The sequence below is a fragment of the Mangifera indica genome, chromosome 15, assembly GCF_011075055.1.
Source record: "Mangifera indica cultivar Alphonso chromosome 15, CATAS_Mindica_2.1, whole genome shotgun sequence".
NCBI classification, from domain to species: Eukaryota; Viridiplantae; Streptophyta; class Magnoliopsida; order Sapindales; family Anacardiaceae; genus Mangifera; species Mangifera indica.
Window position 1 is genome coordinate 11,570,885 of NC_058151.1, and position 17,685 is coordinate 11,588,569.

The following is a 17,685-nucleotide window of genomic DNA, read 5'->3' on the forward strand; positions in this document are numbered from 1 at the left end:
AGACTTTTAGTGATTTCTATATTGGAAAACCATCGGGGAGAGATAGTGAGAAAGTTGATTGATAGATTTTTTAGAATGGGCATTGAAACTAGAAAAATCAAACTTGAAAAAAATTATAACTTTTCAAATTTTTGGATAAAAAAATTGTTAATTTTTTTAAATTAAAAAGATAAATAAAATATTTTATTTATTTTATATTAATAATATCTTATCACTCTCAGAAAAATTAAAAAAAAAAATGATAGCTGATATTTAAGTTTTTAAAATTTTATAAATAAAAGTTTTGAAATTGACCAAACCATGAATGGGATTACGTCCTTTGGCCATTAATTAATTATAAATATATCTAATATTATTTTAATTATTCTTTTATTTTACGTTTTCGTGCAAATTTTGAAAAAAAAATAATAATAATAATAAGAAAGAAGAAGGAAAGCGTAAAGGGTGTCAGGGTCAGAGCCCACTTCGCCTTCACTATGTCTATCCAATCAATCCATCGTCCATTTCATTCAATTCCATCTTCAACTTGTTTGTTTTCTTCTCTTTCCCTCTCTCTTGCTGCCCTTTGAAACTCTTTAAAAACCAGCAATGCCACCCCCCTTTTATTATTATTGCTCTCACACATCTTTACAAGACCACCCATTCACTTGACGGTTCTCTTACTTTTCGTCTTCGAGTTTTTTCTATGGACTACAATTTCAACTCCAAACCACTCCTCAGGCTAGCCTGTTCCGTCCAAACCTACGATTGGGGCAGACCTGGGTCTGACTCGCTCGTTGCCAGGCTGTATAGCTTGAATTCTGGCGGCGAAGTTGAGTTGGCCAAGTCCTATGCGGAGTTCTGGATGGGAACCCACGAGTCGGGTCCCTCTTTTTTGGTGCAAAGTGGGTTGGAGAATGGGAATGGGGTTGAGAGTGGTAGTTTTAAATCTTGGGTATTGAAGAACCCTCATGTGCTTGGTGATAAGGTTTTGCTCAAGTGGGGTTGTGATCTTCCCTTCTTGTTCAAGGTTTAATTTTTACCTGTGTTTTTTTTTTTTTCCCCTCTTGTTTTGAATGGATTTTGAATGGAGGTGCTTCTGTATTATTGTTTTTATTTTTTCTGGTGAGTAAAGTTTTGTTTCTGGTGAATGATAAGGTTGTAGTTTATGTTTGAATGTTAAGATGAGAATTGATTTGTTTGAAACTGAATTGGTAAGGAATGGCTTCTACTGGTTGATAATTAAAGGCTTCACTGGGTCAAAAACAGTGGTGTTTGCTTATTAAAACTGTTCTTTAAAGCTGACGAAATATACCGCAGAATTGTTTTTGTTGAACCATATTTCTTCAAAAAATCAATAAAGAATAAATAAAGCAGATTTGAGAGGATCTATTCTCCGTTTCTCTTTCTATTTCTCTTTTTATAAAGACACTTTTCTTTGCGTTGCCTTTTAACTGATTTCAAAGGGGGAACATATTCCTATCACTGAAATGTTCCATTATTCTTTTTTTTTTTTTTCACGTGTCTAATTATTCTCATATATCCAAAATCAATGAAGAAAAAGAAATGCTGATAGTGAGTAATGATTTTATGAAGTTAAAAAGCTTTAAAGATTAACATGTTCTGTTTCCAACCATGATTGGGCTAACTAGGCCATGACTTAAAAGTTACCTGGCTGTTTAGATCGAGGATTTTGGATAAGTGAGTGGATTAGGAAAGCCTTGCTCATGACTATGGACCATCTATTGTGGTTCAAGGCATGGGTGAGAATGGTGAACTAGCTCTTGGGTTGGATAGTGCCAACTTTGAAATCGTGGCTATCAAAAAATAGCAATTTACTTGGCAATAGTTTTTGGGTGAGTGGGAATGTGATGTGATCTTCCTTTTTAATGCAACGTATACATGCTTGTGGCTTGGGTTGAGTCTGTAATTTTATATTTCACTTCTGGGAGACTTTAAAAAAATTTACTTGACATTTAGATTTTTTTTATGATGGATGGTGGTGCTTGTGTTTTTTAAGTTTTTGTTTTTGGTTAATTTACTTCTTTGAATTTCATAGACTTAAGACTTAAACAGAAGAATTCTTTCTCTACATGTATATGAATTGCCTGTCACCTGCGTTCATAAAAGGATAATTTGTGTAATTCATTGTTATAGAAAATTTTTGGATATTTGATGTTGGTTTGGCTGGGCATGTAAGTTTTTATTGCAAATACTCTATACTTTATGTTTTTTATTTTCTCTGATTTCTAATTTCGTGATTCAGTTTGGACCTTAGTCTGATTTTCATAGTTTGGTTTGTGCTAGGTACTTTCAGTTGCAAAAGCATTGTCAATACAGGCACATCCAGATAAGGAGTTGGCAAAGAGGTTACACAAGTTGCAGCCAAATATCTATAAGGATGGCAATCACAAGCCTGAAATGGCTTTGGCAATAACAGAGTTTGAGGCCTTGTGTAGTTTCATCAGTCTTCAGGTAATGTATCTGTATTAGATTTGTCTGCTAACAGATTTGCCTCGTCTAATTGCATTTTGCTTCTATAATTTGCTGTTGAGTGTTCTATTACAATTAAAGCAATGAACAAAAGAGGAAAACATGTAGTCGAAACTTGACTGCTATTACTCTCCAGGGATGTTTAAAAAATCTATTTGACTTTTGAATGGACTACTCTTGGAAATGAAAGGAAAGTTATTTTTCTTTTTCAATTTGAACACTATAGGTATTCGGTGGGAGTAATTTAGGCTTTTTAAACTTATTCGTTACATAGTTTGACCCCTGATTCATACCAATAACTTTAGAGTGCTGTACCTGGTCTTATATGCATATTGTCTGGGTTCTTCAAACTTGTGCTTTGATCTGGCTAGGGGGCTGAATTATTATGGCATATTTCATGAAGGAATCCCTTTTAATTCAGTTGAGCAAACTTTCATGTGTTTACTCAAACTAGAACAGAGTGAATTTTTATGAAGGAATTGCCGTTATTGTTAACTGAGCATCTACTGGAGAAAAGGGGTAATATTCCCAACCTTTGGGTTCTCAAAGTTTTGACTTTGTCTACTGACTGGTGTTAGATGTATCTTTGTCCACATGTTGTGGGGTTGTGTAAAATAAGGCTTTACCTTAAGCTGACTTAAACTGCTTATGCACAGATGATGAATTTTAATTGATTATCATTGATATATCTCCAACTGTTATTTTCTAGGAGCTCAAGAGTGTGATGCATAATGTTCCAGAGATTGTGGAACTGGTTGGCAGTGCAGCTGCTAGCCAAGTTTTAGATATCAATAAGCAGGATGGGGAGGAGAAAGTAAAATCTATTCTGCGTTCGGTTTTCACCCAGCTCATGACAGCTACTAAAGAAATGACGGCAAAAGCAATATCTGACCTGAAAATTCGCCTTCATGACGAAAGTGAGGTCAGTTGAAGATTTCTTGTCAGTATTTAATCATAGAACTTATTTTATATAACTTGTGGGGAAAATCTTTATCATTGCTTCATCATGTTATTGATTTGTATTCCTTTTCTCATTTCTGCTTTTGTGGTTCTTCCTTAGGGGTTGCTCCTGCCAGATTTATGAACATGTTGCTTTGTTTATTTCTTGTTCTTATATATGAAATGTTTTTTGGTAGCTTTCTTTATTTTCTATCATGGTCATCTTTTGAGTTTGGCATTGCTTCATGAAAATTCCTTTTTCTGTTTGCATTAGGTGAGACCCTTGACTGAGAAGGAGCAGCTGGTATTGCGGCTGGAGAAGCAATATCCTGGTGACATTGGTGTTATATCAGCCTTCTTTTTTAACTATGTAAAACTTAACCCTGGAGAAGCCTTGTATCTCGGGGCAAATGAACCCCATGCATATATTTCCGGTGAATGCGTTGAATGCATGGCAACTTCAGACAATGTTGTCCGGGCTGGTCTTACTCCCAAGCATCGAGACATTCAGACTCTTTGTGCCATGCTCTCATACAAACTGGTAAAGAGTTACTGTATATCTAATTTCAAATTTTTATTAAATCTTCCTTTTAGGAGGAAATTCTGGTTTATTGGGAAATTTGCATTGATAGGAGCAACTCTTTGTTAAACGTTATATTGATGAGTGAAAAAGAGAAAAATGAATTCTGAAAATCACTAACTTACCTGCTATTTGCTAATTCTTTTTATCTGTTTCTCTTCCAGGGCTTCCCTGAAATCCTGAAAGGATTCCCTTTGAGCCCCTACATAACAAGATACCTCCCACCTTTTGACGAATTCGAGGTTGACTGCTGCATTCTTCCCCAGGGTGCATCAGCTGTGTTGCCAGCAGTCTCAGGTCCTTCAGTTTTTTTGGTGACAGTTGGTGAAGGAACAATGCACGCGGCATCACAAATCGATGCAGTGACAGAAGGAGACGTATTGTTTGCTCCTGCAAACACAGAGATAAGCATAACAACTTCATCCGAATTGCAGCTGTTTAGGGCTGGTGTGAATAGCAGGTTCCTCCAATCCATATGAGTATAGAAAGATAGCTTCCAGCTTTGTGCTACTAGTAAATTATTTTATTTATTTATCATGTGTTATGCCAAACATATATATATATATATATATATATTTATTTGGTTTATATAATATGGTTCATTTTGTACAATAATGTAATATCAATCAATGAGATATAGTCAAAGTTATAGGATTAAGATTTGCACCTTATTCAAAAGTAAATGCAAGCTGGTGGTCCAATTCTTCTTTTTCTTCTTCCACTTCTGTTGATTTGTCTGGTTTACTTACTGTTACAAACGGGGCAGGCAAAACTTTAGTTTGTGCTCGAAGTCTTTCTTAGTAAAACTGCATGTACAAACAAGTTTTACAAACTTATCTATGTGCCGTTAAATCAAGTTATATGATTAGTTTGCATAAGTTTATTCGAATTAACAACAGAAAGAAATCTTATATTTGTTGATGGGCATGACCATTGACATTATAAATAAAGCTCTCACAGCTTTCATAATCTCTCAAGATTAACTGGTAGTCGATCTACATCAACTGGTATAATTTTCAACAGCTTACTATTTAGTTCAACCATTTTATTATTGGTTAATCTTCTATGACCAAGGCAATCATATGGTCAATCTCCAGTGTCAATTTATTGGTGAAAGAGTAACTTTTCAAAAATATGTATCCAGTAAATTCACAACTTAACCGATGTCATTTTATTTCACATAGCCATATCATATCATTTACTTAGGGTGAATTGAAATCAAGCTTAAATTTATTGAATTCACCTCAAAAACTCATTCAAGAGAGAAATAATTCAAGTTTAACTCGAATTTGAATTCAAATTAAATTTTGAATTTAACTTGGTGTTTAAAACAAAAAATGACTAAACGACAATATTTTGATATGTATTAAACAAAACAACATCGTTTTAATTGAATCGTATCAAAATTTTTCAGGTTCACATGTTTAACTAATTGAACACCTTTAAAACTTAAACTCGAATTTAAAAATATTTAACTCTTAAAATCAAACGGAAATTCACTTGAACCAAACTCATTTTCAAACTCACACAGAGTTGATTTGACTCCAACCCGATAATTTACAGCTCAACACTCCAAACATTATATATGAATTTTAGGATGTACCAATAAGTAATTGAGTTTGTTCATGCTACAAGCAAAGATGGTTGACCAAAGCAGAACTGGTATTGCCGACATCAAACCCTAATAAATACAGTGCTGTGAATGGATCCTCAAATGGGCAGGCCAGATTCAAATAATTTATTTGTTTCTTCAGGAGTAAGGTATCAGACAATAAAATAACAAATAAAGAAAACGTATATGCTGCCAGTTCATTGACCTTAACACAGGTGTGTGCATGAACATCACAACCATCAAGCATTTTGTTTCACACTAAACAAAGAAATTTCACTTCTAAGCAAAGGTATAAGGTCTTTCGAGCTCAACAATTAGCAACAGAAAGAGAGAGAAATTCAAAGAAGTTGAATCTGTCCTATTGTCCCAAAAAGAGGCATCATACCAAATTTAACAGTCAAAAATTTAGTGCCCTATTCAAAGCAATTGTAGAGCTTAATTAAATAACAATGCAAAACATAAAAGCTCCATCCTCAACTCTTCAGGCCTCTGTAATCGGATATTCAAAAACCACATCTTTCCCAGTAAGCTTCCTGTAGACTCCTGAAAATGTCTCGAGCTTGTACTCGGTGTTATTCCTCTCCTTGGGATCCAAGAAAATCTGACATTTGAGAAACACACATCAAAATCAAATCACTGCAACTGGTTGAAAACAAATGCTTCTATATCAGATGGTTTAAACTACCTTGATGATTTTGGAGCCATCGAGACGGTATCTGACACGTTTCCCAACAATCTCTGCAGGATAAACTACATCCTCAAGTATGGCATCGTGCACAGCTGTGAGTGTGCGAGAGCGAGGTCGCTGAACAGCAGAGCCTTTCTTTGGTGGCCTTGATATCCTTCGGGTGGCAATCATAACAACATCCTGAAGCAAAATTACATAGGACTTATGTAAAAGATGTAATAATGACAAAATTTCTTCAAACTGGAAACTTCATTAAACTAGCTACATAACTTTTGAAAAACCTTAAAAACTTTCCCATTAAGAGAGAGATGGTAATATAAATACAAATATAAAATCAATTAACTCAACTTGTGTTGCCACAGCTATCTTTAGCACATATTTTAGCCTACAAAAAAGAAAATCCCAGGACTTTTTTCAACATACAAATAAATCTTAGATGAAGACAATAATACCTTCCCACTGAACTTTTTCTCCAGTTCTCTGACAAGCCGAAGATGAATCTTGCGGTACGCCTTCCTCAATCTATATGGAACATAAACAACAATGGCTTTGCGGTTTCCAGAAACATCCATTTGACTGCAGTCAGGGAAGGAGTCTTTAGGAGGACAAATTATAAAATTAAAAAGTATTAACAGTCATACATTCAATAATTTCCCTACATTGCTTGGTTAATGAAAAGATCTTTCAAGTCACTTTTCAACTCCTGGTTGGTATTCTCCAAATCAAACAATGCCTGCAGATACATTAAACATTAATATTCTGGATTGCTGGGGATAATAAATCAACTTAACTAGGAAGCAATTTAAACCAACCTGAGCAACTGTCTCTTCAAATTCAGTGGGCTCAGCATCCTTGTCTTTTTGGATTTTCTTCTTGGTGGTGAACATCTTGACTGATCTGATTACCAACAACATGGGTTTGATCAAATGTATGAACATGAATAAACCTTTTAAGTTCAGCAAGGGCACTGATGATTCATAGACATGATACTTTAATCAAAGATATTATCTAGATATTAATATTATGAGTAGCTGTCCATCTTAAGTGGGGCTGATGTTAGCATGCCTCCACTGAAAGCTACACTGCCTAAAGACACTGTAAGGAATCATTGTTGTCAGTGAAATGTTTATGGACGATGCACAACTTATAAAGCTTAATCAGAAATTCCAATTATAACAGTTTGATACAAATTTCAATTCAACGCATGTTCCCAAACAGAAGAAAACCACCAGGGAATATCCCTGATTTCTCAAAATTCAATTAACCAACAGGACAATGCCCACTTGTAAAGGAATGTTTCTAAAACTCAATATATATATATATATATATATATATATATATATATATATATATATAGAGTGATCACATGACCCCATTCACAATGAAAGCACTCAAAATTACTGTCAACAAGTAAAGATATTCAAACAGTTCCAATGAACTCAAAAATGTAGGCATGTTTTATGAAGTCATAGGTATCAAAAACTGTCACCAAAGAATTTCTATTACACAGGACCAGGATTGATAAAAATTATGCCAACAATATACCCTGAATACAATTAATACAACTCAAAAGCCCAGCCATAAAAGATCTAGCATAGACAAAACAAACAGTTGAACATAAAATTACAAACAATCCAGTAATATATACTACTCAATATTCACTAAAATTATCAGTGTAATGCATTCCCGCAGAAACCGGGAAGAAAAATATCATATCAGTGAAATATCGTCATCGGATTCCTAAATAATATAATTTGATCCCAGTGCAAAATATAAGCGCTGAAAACGAAAACAATTATCTTCGCTTAACTTTACTCTGCGTACTGCGGCCCCAATGGATGATATATTGATAGCGCAAATGTAAAACAAGGGAAGACCAATTAGAGTTTAGACGGTTACCAAGCCGTGAAGCGGAAGAGGGCCGTTGGATCTGCTCGTATTGGGTAACCCTAACTGCTGCTGCGTCCGCTTGACAGAAGAGGTGGAGTGATGTTGTGCGGGAGGGTTTAATAGGAGGGGAGAAATTGGATCAAAATATTGCCCTAGCTTTGGACGGCTCAGATTAAATGGAGTGTGTAAAAGAGGTTGACTACTATACTACTGTTTGGTTACGAGAAGAAAGACAAACCGCGACAACACATAATATTTATAAAAATTATATTATCATCCCATATTAATAAAAATTTAAAATATATTCTTTGAATATAAAATTTAAATTATAACCATTTTTTTCTTTGTCGCTTTCGCTCGAATCCTCTTCTTCCCAAGAGCTTGTCAAACCTAGTTATCATTCTCACTTCTAATGACCCATCTTAGTTGTCGATTTAATTTTCACATCTGCTTCCAATATTAATCTTACGAACTTTAATTTATTCTTTTATCGAAGTCGTTGTTTTCAACTTATTTCATATTAATAAAACTCTTACAACTCATTCCATGCATTGATCTTTCTCTTTTCAACTCTATCGTCCATCCATGTTGATTATGACTCTCGACAACTAATCCCATTAACATTATCATTTTTTATTCTGTTTGATGTCGATTTCATTGCCAATTGCTCCTCATCTATGCTCAATCTTACTCTCTTATTGTTCTTGATAACCTCTACATTATAGTGAAATTGGTCATAATGAGATTTCAGTAAAGTGGTAGTTAAAATTTTAAGGACTATATTTTAAGTTTTTAAATCTATAAAATCACTAAACTATTATATTTAAAATATTAAGATATGATCTATAAAAATGTTTTTTTAATTAATTTTTTAAGAAATTTTTATATAGCAAATTTATTATATTAATTTTGGATTAAAAAATATAATTTATACTGTATTCAATGAGTGAAAAAAATACTTTTAAACTATACTTTGAAAGGGAAAATTAATTTATTCTAGAAAATAAAAAAAGTACCGTGTTAATAATTTGGGCTTGTCTAGGACTATTTTGCATTAATCATGAACAGTTATATTTTTTTTTTTTAGGCCGAAAGACTTGTTCACACCTACGGTTTAGTGTAATCTCAAATTTCTATCTTTCAATTTTTAAAAACCTAAGTTTTCATCTATAAGTAAAATTTTATTAAAATTAAAGTTTCATCATATTTTTTCTCTCTCAATTTGAAAATTTAACAACTGCTTAAATTATCAGCAAAATATTATTTTAAGATAAATTCATCTCTGGGTAACTCTTCCTAGGCCAATTATTGGCTTAGCCTCAACAACTGCTTAAAAGAAGCAAGAATTCATATTCATATTGCCTTGAAATGATACTGCTTGAAAAAGCAAACCTATGTGTGTGCACTCACTTGAAACAGATCAAGTAATGGCCTCAATGGGTTTCCTCCATAGGAAACTGGGTTCTATCTGCTTAAACCATCTAACCATGACAGTATAACTGCTGCACCTCTCTCCCATGAACAATCCAACATCATGTCATGGGCAATCCCTTCGACACAGACCGGTGACACGCCATAAAACTTGCCTGTTTCGCTGAGTCCTTCCACATCCTACAACATATGTTTGTCAGTAACTAGTCATAGAAAGAAGGGCAACGTTATGTTTATGACAGAAAAAATGAAGTCGTTAACTGGGGAGTGAATAAACTATATAATTACCACTATAAAGTCATCCTTTGCACCCAAAACAAGAATTTCGATAGAAGATTTCGGCACTGAAGGAACTGGAAGTGATGCATTTAGCTTCCTCAGGTCAAACAATGGCATCCTTGAACTTTCTTTCATCAACTCCTGATAACTGCAACAAAGCAAGGTCAAACAAGGGGTGTAAAAGATTTGTTTAAACAGCAGTGACTACATAATCATCAAAGGCAAAAATATAAACCAAATCAAAAGAATTTTCAACTTCCATATATTTATCAAGCTCGGCCTTTATGTGGTAAAATCTGAATTGGCCTTTATGCAAAACTGTCACCATTTTCAGGTTTCATTCTTAAAAGTTTACCTGGTCTAAAATATTTTTCCAATATATGCATAAAGTCTTCTCAGAAAATTTATGCACTTTTATTCTGGATTTATTTTATTTATTATTTCTCTGAGAATTTCATCAGATCAAATCATCATATGAGTGTGAGGCCATAAAACACAAAGCATGAAAAATAGAAGAATGCTTATGGACTAAAACAGAAAGGCTCATGAACAAACCGTAGGACAAGATGATCTTCCATTGTTGAAGAGAAAAATGTTTCCTTACAAAGAGACAAATCTGTCTGAAAAGCTTTAGCCGCCAAGCTACGCGTCACCTGCTTACAAGGGTGAATAAATTTTATTTGAATCAGAGGTTCCTATTTGCTCCAAGATTAAAGGTGAGAACAAGGATGACATCAACTAAAAAGGGATAGCGAAGTGTATTTTTTATTTTTTTGATTTTCATTAACATAAAATAATGCCGTCAGTACAATCATCCTCCAAAGAAAATAGATTCCAATCCCAGTTAAAGAACAGAAAAATATGAGAAAATTTATCAAGCCACTGATGAAGCTTTAACATCTACTTAGTGAATTAATCCAGTTTTCCCAGTGTACATGTTCCATTAAATGCAAGAAACAAAATAAAAGAAAAAGGGAAATCAAATTGAAAGCCAACCTTAATAGCAGCAATAGGTTTGGTAAACAGGTACCGCCACACTAACCCACTGGTCAAAAGAAAAAGTTTCAGTCTAGGCCAGTAGTACTCCGATAAGAAAGATTACATAAATCAGATAGTATGGGAATTCACCTGTTGCCTGAAGGAGGCACAGAGCAAACAAGCACGGCTCCCCCCAATTCTGGATATGGAGTTTTCAGTTCTAGAATCAACCCCAGCAGCATAAACAAAATCAGTGAAAGGAACTTGCCTCAAAACTAATAAACAATTTAAGATAACAACAGTTATCATGAATGAACTATCAATTCCTTACAATGATCAATGAGGCTTGAATCAAAAGCAATAAAATTTAAGGAAAAGGAAAGTTTCTCATGCCACAGACTTCAAGGTTGCAAAACTTCGAAAGTCATATCTTGAAAACCAAACTTTATCTCAGGGTGCACCTCAATTTAAGACAAGTTTCGTACAATACTGAGAAAAGGGCTTTTTCAAGTGTTAATGAGACATGGAAATCTAGACTGTTAAGTGTTCCCAGCTATACAAATGGTAACCACTAATTTCCCTAAAGATTTATTTGTGATGTTCATATCTATCTTTAGGCATACTTCTCTAGAAAAATGTCTAATCAAAAGGTATTTAAATCTATAACACAGTTCTTGTTATACACCTGCAATGTTCCTTGTTTATGTAGAAGTAAGATGTTACCTATAGTTTGTTCATTTTTTAGCCTTGCAATATAGTTCTGAATAATTAGCCCTCCAAATGAATGCCCAAGCAGGATGGGAGGCAAGCTGAGGTTTTTCTTGATGAAGTCAGCCACATCATCTGCATGTGTCTACTGCAGAGTATGGTTAAACAGGAAATCAGAAGAGCATATGTTCAACATCAAAACCACAGAGCAATTTCAACAATGAACCCAAAAAAGGTAGACATCAGTGAATTCAGCTTGTCAAGGGATGTATTTTCCATTGAAGAACAAATGTACCTGGAGAGAACCAGCAACAGTACCAGGAGGTGCATCACTTTCACCCTAACAATTCAAACCAAGTCAACATGAGATTAACCCAAAAAAAAAAAAAACCTAATCCAACAGCTGCAATAGTTTAAAGGGAATCACTTTAGTGCCTTGATTCCATTATGAACTGAACAGCTTAAAAGAAAATTTTTAGATTTTAATTCTAATTTCTTTCATTTTTTTCATACTTTCTGAATCACATTTATATGCTAAATATGTTTAAATCCAAGAAACAAGATACATTGCAGAAACTAAGCCAAGAACTATACAAATATCACACATACAGCCACAAAAATTCAAATCAATTAAGCTCCAATAAAATGAAAGAATAAAATCACCTAAATAAACAAGAGAGCAAAGCCATAATGAAAAAAAAAAAGCTAAAAAAGAGAAAGTTTTTACCTGACCCAGTAAGCTAACAGCATAGCAATCAAACCCAGAAGCAGAAAAGAAAGGCAACCAATGTTCAGCCCAGCACCAAGCTGCATGGTAGCTTCCATGAACAAAAACCAAAGGTGGGTTTACCTTATCGTTGCTCTCTCTCGTTTGTTCAATCACCTCCATGTTCAGACCAGAAGGCAGCTGGTGGTAACGGCGGTTCTGCCCTTGCTTCAGCTGGAACGGGATTCGCATTTTATCAGCTTTGTTTAGTACAGCAAAGGGTTTTACCGTCGTTTTGGGAAGGGCCAAGTGGCTTTGGAGACCAAGAAGAGTAGCCATAATTGTGAACAATGTGAAGTAACTAACACACACTTTGGTTTGTTACAGAAGTCTTTGACTCTTGGGATTGGCTTTGATTTATCTTATTTGGGTTTTGGACTTTGTTTAATTTTGTTATCACAAAATTCTTCAATAATTTTATAAAATTTATAACACAAAACTACTGCTGCTTATTTTCAAATAAATTTATTTATTTACCAATAATTAGGTCTTACTCAGGAAAAAAGAAATTACTGTAACTTACACTTCTAGTTGAATGTTTGATTTCTCATACCAATTTAACCTTTCTTCAGTCTCCGGGCACCTTCAGTTGTATTATGGTGAAACCCATATGAATCTTTTATTCAGTTGATCTCTTAGAATAATACTGATCTTGATTTTGAATATTAGCAAATCTTATGACTGAAAATGGTTTGGTAAAGGGATTCTCTGTGGTGTTACGTGATTTCTTTCTTGAGTTTGTGCTGATATATAGAATCATATGCAGGTGAATTGTTAGTGAAGATGCAGCAGGATGATCTTCATTAATTTTCATAGTTTTACAGTGACTTGCAGACTACAAGGTTTTGTAAGAAAACTAGAGATTATAACCCAAAGTGTAAGGAAATAAGAGAAAACTAGGAGAATATACAGAAATTAATGAGAAAATTTCAGAAATTTGTATCATTAATTAGTGATTAGAATTGCATTATTGTTCACTCAAATGGGGTTTAAGAAACAATAAAACTATATATATATAATTTTGAGTATACAATTGAGTATAATTCTCCTACTTCTAATAAGTTATGAATTAGACTAAAATTATTCTCAATAAATCTAGAAATGATCTTATTTTTTTCATCAACTCTAGGTAGAGACCAAAGGTCTTAAGCGGCAAATCCAACATAACAACTCAAAAGGAAGTTTGTTGATTTCTTTATGCTTGTCCCAAGTTCAGACTTATTATGATGGGGGCAAAAATAGTTGTAATTCTATTCTTATACTGAATCATTTCCTGGACTTTTTGCCTGAATCCCAATTATGGGTAAGACTAAATAGAACTAGCATGTCCATGTTCATTCCTTCTGAGGCCCTGAAGTAATGTTTCATAATGGAAAAAAGAAGACTGAAAAAAGAAAGGTATTGAATGGCTTTTTTAAAGATCTTGTAGCATTACTTTCGTGAACTTTATTATTATATTTTATTTCTTTGGGAAAAAAGAATAATAAAGAAAAGAGCTCTATTATATTCTTCAAATATGTCAAGCCAACTAGGAAACTGCAAATGTATATCCTCAATGGATCCTACTGACGGAAATTCAGCTTCAGAAAGTGAAACTGTCTCTTGAAGGTCCACTTGTTTTCAATTTTTTACTTCCTTAGGTGTGAAGGGAACAAAAATGCACTGTTACCCCACATTTTAATGGCCAAGAACTGAAGTGGGAATGGTTGGAAATCATTTATTTTGTGCTCTATAAATTGCTCTTTCACTCCATAACACAACCACCAACAAGGCCTCTAGAAAACTCTACAGTTGACAGTTGACATTTCGATGGCAGATTTTCGACAGGATATGCAGAGTTTCAGGCCTTGTCAACCTTTCTCAGAGATGGATATGAACATGGAAATGTTGAAGCAGTTTGCAGAGCTAAAGCCAAGCATGTTGGAGAATTTCAACATTCCAAACTTCTCATCAGAAACTCCTTTGGCCAACCAACAACTCCAGTTTCTGGAAAATTGTAATCATAGCAATCTTTTTAGTAATTTTCACACTGCAACAAGCCTCATAACACAACCAATTGTTCAAAACATAACAGCAAATGAAGATGTCTTCCATGAAAACAAGCTAACAGAAGAACCAGAACAATCAAATACTATCTCCAAGAACATTTCTACTTCAGCTTCAACAGCTGGCTTTGAAGGAGACACCGATAGAAAAAGAAAAAATGTGTGTGTTCAATTGTTTCTTGCACTGCTTGTTCAGTTTTGTTCCTTTTAGTCTGTTAACTTTTGAACTGTCTTTATATACAAATTCTTAAGCGGTATCTTGGTATTGTCATTTTCAGAGATCAACAAAAGGGAAGAAAGTCAGGAGAAATGAACAAGAGGATCAGAAAGCAGAGGAAGTTATTCATGTTAGAGCAAAAAGAGGTCAAGCTACTGATAGTCACAGCATAGCAGAAAGGGTATAATATTTATATTTGCATATTTAAAACAATTAACTTATATGAAATGTTTATGTACCATGAAGTGAAGAACTGAGCCATAATATGTTTCTTTTGGGCACCAGGTGAGAAGAGAGAAGATCAACAAGAAAATGAGGTGCTTGCAAGACCTTGTTCCTGGCTGTCACAAGGTAAACCAGTTTTTCTTAGTTCTTTTTAGATGTATGTTGTTCATGCATACATGTTATGAGCTTTCATATGTTTAAACATGGATTTTTCAAGCTGCAGACCATGGGAATGGCAGGGATGTTAGAAGAAATAATCAATTATGTCCATTCATTGCAGAATCAAGTTGAGGTAAATCACAGTCAGAAGATATATGCCATATGCATCTTTGTGTTTTCTTCTTAGAAGTTATTTTAAGAACAATTTTGAACTAATAAATTTCTCTCTTTTTCTCATTCTTTCCAAATACAGTTTCTCTCCATGGAGCTTGCTGCTGCTTGTTCTTCTTATGACTTCGGCTTTGAAGCCGAATCTAGCAAAAAGGCTCAGGTGATTCTTCAATAGCATCTCCATATTTGAACTGTCAGTACCTAATAAAACAAGTAATGAATTGCAAATATGTATGCATGCACTAAGCAATCTGAGGCTGTGTATGCAGCAGACATGTTTGTGTTCACATGCAGAGTTACGCGAAAATAATCGAAAATGTATGCATCAATGTATGTGTATGTGTTTGCATATGTGTATGTGTGTAAAGGAATGATATTGAATATTAATGCTTCAGGGAACCAGTTCACATGAGTCACTGGAGATGGAGAAATGGGCAAGAGAAGCATATGGAGAGTACACTTGCTTCCACTCAACATGGTCCCTTTGACTCTACTTTTGGTCCATATTCCCCCATTGCTATTCAGAGCACATGTATATGCTTCAAATGCCTCTTTGGGGCAAATCAAATCTGTTTCCAATTTCGTCACAAATGCTCCAAAGACATTTGCACTAAATCACAAAGGGTTGAGAACTAAAGTACAAAAGCTTTTTATTCCTATTTTTTGGTCTAATTTTCACCTCTTTGATTTGTAGCATCCTATGTATTTGATTCTGGCATGTCAGCCAGAGCAGTTAAGCAGAAAATGGCTTTGATTGAACTTGGCTTCAATGTATTGCTTGTGTTCTCAAATTTAATGATTTGGAATTTTGCATATGGACCACTTGTTCATACTGTTATGCCCATTTCATCAAACACTAGCATGTGCTTCATGGTTTTCTTGGTTTTCAAGAGAGAGACAGAAAAGGAGAGTTCCCAATTGTTTACGGATTCTAATTATCAATGAATGGATGATGTTCATAATGTCATTTCACTAGTCATTTGGCCTTATCATTTACCTTAACAAATATATGGAGACAGATATGAGAGCAATCTCAATTATTATTAATAATCCCCTTCATATAGACATCACAAGAACTAGCAAAGTACAGCAACCACAACTGTCCAAAGCCAAGAGGAATCAACCTTATTGCCAATGATTTTTTTCTTTTGGCTCGGCTATGTAGCACTAAAACGGAAATGCTGAAATGTGAATATGTGGAAACAAAAATATTGAAACGTATTTTTTTCAAATTTTATAAAATATACCATAATTTGTATTCCTTAAAAAAAAAAAAAAAGTAAAATACAACAATTTCTTAATTACAATAAGGTGTGTACTTAACCAATTTGTTTTATCAACCTACAACCAAATAAATAGTATATATCAAACTTGACAAAATCGATTTTTTGAGTATTCGCCTATAATTGGAGAAGTTGGAGATGAAAAGGAGGTGAGTTTTAATACGTTGGAGAAGAGAGGAGATAAAATGAGAATTAAGATTCGAAATTGTAAATGAGACTGAAACATGAAATCTATTAAAAAATAGGGAAAAAAACACATTTCTTTTCTTGAAACACATTTTGAATTGTTTTATATTTCTGAAATGCCCACAAAACATTTTGTACCTGCTTTGAAACGTTTTGAAAGTAGAAATGTTTCGGAAACACAGAAACATACCATGGGGCACCTTTCTGTGCTTCCTAGGGCCTCGACTAACTAGCTCAACAGTCAATTGGTAGAAGAAGCATCACCTTTCAATCAATTGCTTAAACATCAAGCCTCAATAATGTCTAAATTTTAGTAACGTCAAGTTTACTAGCAACCTTTCAGAATAACAATAGCTTCCATCAACAGGAGGCCCCGGATTAAATTGGAGAAACAATCAGCTTTCAGTCTTTCACAGAAAATTATGCAAAAACGATAAAGGCATACAAACGATAAGAGGATTACCCATATGGGTTCCACAAACATATAGATAGATAGAATCTCATAGATGTTGCCAATTCAAATGGTGAATGATTAAAAGAAGGCAAATACATAAAATATTTTGTGGGGGGCTTCAATAAAAATAAAAAAAATTCTCCAGATGCATTGCATTTGAAGCTACAGAATAGAGAGAAGGACACTTGAAATGGGCCATGTTTGGTTCACTAGAGGATAGAACAACATGGGTTCTCAAATTTCTTAATGAAAAAGACCGAACAATTAACTCCTCCATTTTGTTTGACTCCTTTTTCGACAGTACTTGATTGCCTGAGTGCATGCACAATGTGAAAAAAGGGTAAAACCCTTTCCAAACAATGTTTACATCGTATTTAAATAAAATAATATATTAATATTTTTTATTATTTTAAATTAAATATATTAATTATTTATATCTAAAAATCTTTTAAATAATTTATCATAATTTTTTAATTTTAATAATAAAATATTATCCAAATCAAATGCTCCTCAAATATTACCATAAGTATGGTCTAGTTTGATGACTTACAGCCACGTGTTTTTTGTCCAAACTTCTTTTATGGACTCAGAAATATTGGTGC

At 34.0% G+C, this 17,685-nt stretch overlaps 4 protein-coding genes across 4 annotated transcripts; 2 read left to right on the top strand and 2 right to left on the bottom strand.

Moving 5' to 3' along the window:
- Nucleotides 1-488: 488 nt before the first annotated feature.
- On the top strand, nucleotides 489-4,703 carry LOC123198431 (mannose-6-phosphate isomerase 1-like). Its single transcript, XM_044613144.1, has 5 exons — nucleotides 489-1,009; nucleotides 2,287-2,454; nucleotides 3,182-3,394; nucleotides 3,686-3,952; nucleotides 4,156-4,703. The coding sequence occupies exons 1-5, from the start codon at nucleotides 686-688 to the stop codon at nucleotides 4,468-4,470; spliced, it is 1,287 nt and encodes a 428-aa protein (XP_044469079.1). The 5' UTR covers nucleotides 489-685; the 3' UTR covers nucleotides 4,471-4,703.
- Nucleotides 4,704-5,854: 1,151 nt separating this feature from the next.
- Nucleotides 5,855-8,346, bottom strand: LOC123197255 (40S ribosomal protein S7). Its single transcript, XM_044611461.1, has 6 exons — nucleotides 8,191-8,346; nucleotides 7,104-7,188; nucleotides 6,951-7,024; nucleotides 6,744-6,867; nucleotides 6,289-6,471; nucleotides 5,855-6,204 (listed from the first exon to the last, which is right to left on the bottom strand). The coding sequence occupies exons 2-6, from the start codon at nucleotides 7,176-7,178 to the stop codon at nucleotides 6,085-6,087; spliced, it is 576 nt and encodes a 191-aa protein (XP_044467396.1). The 5' UTR covers nucleotides 7,179-7,188; nucleotides 8,191-8,346; the 3' UTR covers nucleotides 5,855-6,084.
- A 1,056-nt stretch (nucleotides 8,347-9,402) lies between these two features.
- On the bottom strand, nucleotides 9,403-12,742 carry LOC123197591. The gene is made up of 8 exons (XM_044611908.1): nucleotides 12,305-12,742; nucleotides 11,873-11,917; nucleotides 11,593-11,722; nucleotides 11,020-11,089; nucleotides 10,888-10,936; nucleotides 10,447-10,544; nucleotides 9,901-10,039; nucleotides 9,403-9,792 (listed from the first exon to the last, which is right to left on the bottom strand). Exons 1-8 carry the CDS (start codon nucleotides 12,620-12,622, stop codon nucleotides 9,646-9,648), a joined length of 996 nt encoding a protein of 331 aa, XP_044467843.1. The 5' UTR covers nucleotides 12,623-12,742; the 3' UTR covers nucleotides 9,403-9,645.
- Nucleotides 12,743-13,978: 1,236 nt separating this feature from the next.
- LOC123198247 (transcription factor bHLH75-like) lies at nucleotides 13,979-16,035 on the top strand. The gene is made up of 6 exons (XM_044612916.1): nucleotides 13,979-14,548; nucleotides 14,667-14,786; nucleotides 14,891-14,956; nucleotides 15,054-15,122; nucleotides 15,243-15,320; nucleotides 15,556-16,035. The coding sequence occupies exons 1-6, from the start codon at nucleotides 14,153-14,155 to the stop codon at nucleotides 15,646-15,648; spliced, it is 822 nt and encodes a 273-aa protein (XP_044468851.1). The 5' UTR covers nucleotides 13,979-14,152; the 3' UTR covers nucleotides 15,649-16,035.
- The last annotated feature ends 1,650 nt before the right edge of the window (nucleotides 16,036-17,685 follow it).